Source organism: Austrofundulus limnaeus, unplaced genomic scaffold, assembly GCF_001266775.1.
Source record: "Austrofundulus limnaeus strain Quisiro unplaced genomic scaffold, Austrofundulus_limnaeus-1.0 Scaffold82, whole genome shotgun sequence".
NCBI classification, from domain to species: domain Eukaryota; kingdom Metazoa; phylum Chordata; class Actinopteri; order Cyprinodontiformes; family Rivulidae; genus Austrofundulus; species Austrofundulus limnaeus.
The window spans coordinates 300,853-305,086 of record NW_013952484.1 but is presented as its reverse complement, the minus strand read 5'-3'; the positions used below and the strand labels follow the sequence as shown (position 1 = coordinate 305,086).

At 40.1% G+C, this 4,234-nt stretch overlaps 1 protein-coding gene across 1 annotated transcript in view; it reads left to right on the top strand.

Annotated features, from left to right (window-relative positions):
- The window catches only part of ak9 (adenylate kinase 9), a 21,819-nt gene that overhangs the window by 13,444 nt on the left and 4,141 nt on the right, over window positions 1–4,234 (top strand). Inside the window, exons 19-24 of the mRNA XM_014011562.1 lie at window positions 898–1,117; window positions 1,205–1,273; window positions 1,350–1,565; window positions 1,899–2,117; window positions 2,256–2,472; window positions 2,545–2,746. Of these exons, the coding sequence (XP_013867016.1) occupies window positions 898–1,117; window positions 1,205–1,273; window positions 1,350–1,565; window positions 1,899–2,117; window positions 2,256–2,472; window positions 2,545–2,746 (1,143 nt within the window). The remainder of the gene's footprint in view (window positions 1–897; window positions 1,118–1,204; window positions 1,274–1,349; window positions 1,566–1,898; window positions 2,118–2,255; window positions 2,473–2,544; window positions 2,747–4,234) is intronic.

The following is a 4,234-nucleotide window of genomic DNA, read 5'->3' as shown; positions in this document are numbered from 1 at the left end:
GTTTGTGCCGGGGCACCGGATCTTTGGGGTGAACCAGCCTTTGCCGTAATGTGTTTTGGGGTTTGAAAGCCACTGGGCCTCAGCATGGCTTCCTAAAAACACTGAAGGATTTCTCAAACATGCATGAATGAGTCAAAGCAAGACTTTGGGCACGTTTTTATGAGAGTATAACATTATAACATGATATAAAACTCAAAAAAAATGTTTGATTTTACATGATATTGCCCCTTTAAAGAAAACTGCCAATCTTTTTGACAGAGGTGTTAACTTGTGACTGTAAGGGAGCATATCATGCAAAATCTACTTTTTTAGCCATTGAATACATTTTGCTGTGTATTAGAGTCTCTAGTAGTGCAGAAAATCTGAATTTCATTTCTCCCGGTGCTGCGTAGATATCCTTTTACTCGTTTTGGGTCATTTTTTTCAACCCGTTCCGTTTTCTCTACTTTCTTTGACGTTTTTTGAATTGCTACATCACAGTATTTATGACGGACCTTCCTAAAAATATTTAAACTTACCAACTACAATTCTACACATCTTCATTCTCCTCTGGCTCCGAGTCAGACTCTGGTGACATATTTTAATTTGTAAATAAAACATTTCTGCGCAGCTATGTAGTCATAAACCCCTATCTCAAACTAGAATGAACCGCTTTGGAAGCTGTAAGGGGGCGGGGTTTGAAGCGTCTCATTTGCATTTAAAGAGACAGCCTCAAAACAAGTTGATCTGAGACACACCTCAGAAAAAGGGTGAAAGGGGAGCTTGTGGAGTTACAGTAAGGAGGAATTCAGACAGCATTGCAGTTTAATTTATATAGACCAAAACTGAATGATTTAAATGTGGAAAAGAAGGATTCAAAAGCATYRCATGTCCACTTWTATATATTCCCATTTGCAGGTCCACAGGGTTCATCCTGGAGGGTTTTCTTCATGACCCCGATCAGGTCCAGTATTTGTTGGAGAGACAGCTTTTCCTTGATGTAGTCATAGTCATGGAAGTGGGTGTCGCTGATGTTCAGAAGCGCCTGTTGCCAGCGTACCTTGACAAATGGCGCGAGCTCCGCAATAAGCRCGATCACCAACTGAAACTTCTGCATGAGCTGCGCAGAAAGAATCTGGTAACAAAATGACAACATGGTTGTTTTATTATAGCACATTAGCTTCCTCAAAATAATAGTATCTACATTTTTTAATTAATTTTATAGGAGGAGAATATTTCCAAAAGAAGAGCAGAACTCCTCGCAGAGCAAGAGCTGAAAGGAGACAAAGGGAAGGTAAGCAAACTCACCGTAACCTTATCCTACCTGCATCTCTGATGAACTCCTAACTCACTGTTTGCTAACAAAATAGCTCGGGTATAATCTGAAAGACAATGATGGGGATGAAGAGGAAGGCATGGACAGTATGGAAGACCAGATAGAAGAGATACTAAGACAGGAGTTTCCCTTAGAAGATGATAATGAAGAGAGGGAAGCTGAGGAGACTGAAGATGCAGCAACTGAGCGGCTGGAGATGGAAATAGAAGAGCGGTTTGGAACCGATGAAGACAACATTGCAACTGTGACGGTACAGAGACATCAGTCCTCCAAAGTAGTGATTTGGATCCTTTGAAATGTGGTTCATTGAACAGATAAACAATTATTTCCTTCCCTGTTATCAATAAGTCTTCAAATAGCCTCATGTTGGTAAAATAAAGTTTAATTCTTGGCCTGATTGACAAACTGATGGCTCRTCTTTTCATGGAACCTATTCAAAAGATCTGAACTGTCTCTTAAAGAACAACCTTTCTGTATAAACAGATCATTTTCCCCCACCTGCCCCACCAAGCTGCACAACCTAAAGTCCTTTTTTGTGTGTATGTTTGGTTGTGTTGGCTGTACTATGCTAATTTTGTCACAGGAACTCCTGAGTGAACWTAACGTACCCACAATGGTGATCAATGCATCACGCAAAATCCAGATCATTCAGAATCATCTGCTCCAGAAAATCCAGCCCCTGCAGGCCAACAGGGAGTCCCTCTTCCAAACATGCGAGCCCATTTCATGCAGCCTCGCTCAGCAGCTGCTGTTCTCCACCTACAAGCTTCACAGCGCCTTCGGCTGCCGGGACCCCATCCAGGTAGGTTTGATTTAGGGATAGATACTCTAATGAAGCACCTATAGATTCCTCTTCTGCTCTGTAGTGTAGTGCCAAAACTGTTCAATTGTTTCTGTCTTACTGTAAATACCTTTACACGTGTTCAACATTGATTTGCAGCTGTACGAAAACAAAGACATAATTCAGCCTCTTCAGTGGCCCCTCGACACCACGTATCCCCTCCTCCTCAGTCGATACGTTTACCTTTTTGCATCCGAAGAGAACCGCAACAAATTCATGCTCAACCCCTTAAAGTATCTTCGCCAACCAAAGCCCATGCCTACACTCCCTGTAAAAATAGCTGTCATCGGACCTCCTAAATCTGGGAAAACTACAGGTAAGGAACAAAACGGCCGACAGCCATCCTTCCTTGCTGAGATTGTTATATGTTTTATGTTTGCATTTTCAGTGGCAAAGACATTTGCTCAAAAATATGGCTTGGCTCGACTGTCCATTGGTGGCGTGATGCGTATGTTACTGAACGATCAGGGGCACACGGATCTGGCAGATCAGATGAGAAGTTACCTCACATGTGGTCTTGTTGTGCCTGATGAATTGGCCGTTCAKTGTCTGGAGGTGGCACTCCTAAGTTCAGTCAGCAGCATTCAAGGGTAAGACCTCCAACCTGTTGGATTTATAACAAACACATCTGAAGGCTGATCTGTATAGAAGAGCAATGGGCCTCATGTAAGAACCGTTCGTACAAACAGTTTTGTTCTTAAGTTGTGCGTACGAGTGATTTAGGAGAACTTGTGGCATTCACCAATTTTCTCGTATTCTAAGATTTTCTTCAGAAACAAACAAAATTCTCGAGTGGTCCAGACCTGTCATATATTTTATGAGCAGTTAGTCTCCTGTTATCCAGACAGATTTTCTTCACTAATAACTTTATATTTCGTTATTTAGGAAATATTTTGAGTTGAAAATAAACCACACTCCATAATAATGTTGACAATAGGTTATTCTGTTTGAAATGGAATTAGATTTTAAATGTAACTAATGACATAAATTGGTTCGATTTAATTAAATTGGCTATTAATGCTGTTGTATAACACTACAATATTAATATGATGATATCAAATTAAAAACCAACTTAAACTAGACATGGGTTTTTACGATGTAAAAACAAGTGTGCATTGCCACATAGCATGTCATTGCAGCATGGCTTTGCCTACAGCATTGGACTTGCAGAAGGAACTTTGACCAAGTTCAAATGTGTTTTCCATACCAGCTTGTGCCTGTCATGTCAGTAGGTGTTTGTAATTAAGGTAATTGTGTGACAATATGAAGTTGGAGGAGATGTTGTGTTAAAATTGCATTAGCTGGGTTTTGAACCCTGATGTCCCACATGAAAGTCCATGACATAGACCATTAGACCAATGGAGCTGTGGCAGAAGGTGGTGGCAGGGGTTGGTTTGTATGTGTGCAGAAAGGGGCCACATTGTCAATACAATTATTGACACAAAATGCATAGTATTACAACAATAGAGCAGTATTAAGACAATATTATAGTAAAACATCAAAATACAATCATATTAGTATTGTAAACACTGAACTATTGAGATTAAATATAAAAATCTTTGGTGCAGTACCAAGTTGAGTACAGCTGGGGGCAGTATTGGACCATTACAAGGCCCCATTGACTCCATTCATATGAATTTGGAATAAAGTTTTASAGGTACCAAAAGGCATAGCAATCATTTGTCACAGGACCTTTACAGATAGAAATTACAATGGCAGCTGTAGGACAAAGTATGCAGGAGCATTGGACTTGCAGAATGAGCTTTGACCAAGTTCAAAGAATTTATCTAAACCAGATTGAGCCTGTTACATCAGCAGGTGTTTTTCATTAAGATAATTGAGTGTCAATATGAAGTTGGAATAGATTTTTTTGTTAAGTTGCATTAGTTGGGTTTTGAACCCTGATCTCCCACATGAAAGACCATGACATAGACCTTTAGACTGTTGGAGCTTTGGAAGAGTAAGGTGCCAGGGCTTGGTTTGTATGTGTGCAGAAGGAGGCCCCATTGCCAATACAATTATTGACACTAAACTGCATAATATTACAACAATAGAGCAATATTAAGATAATGATATAG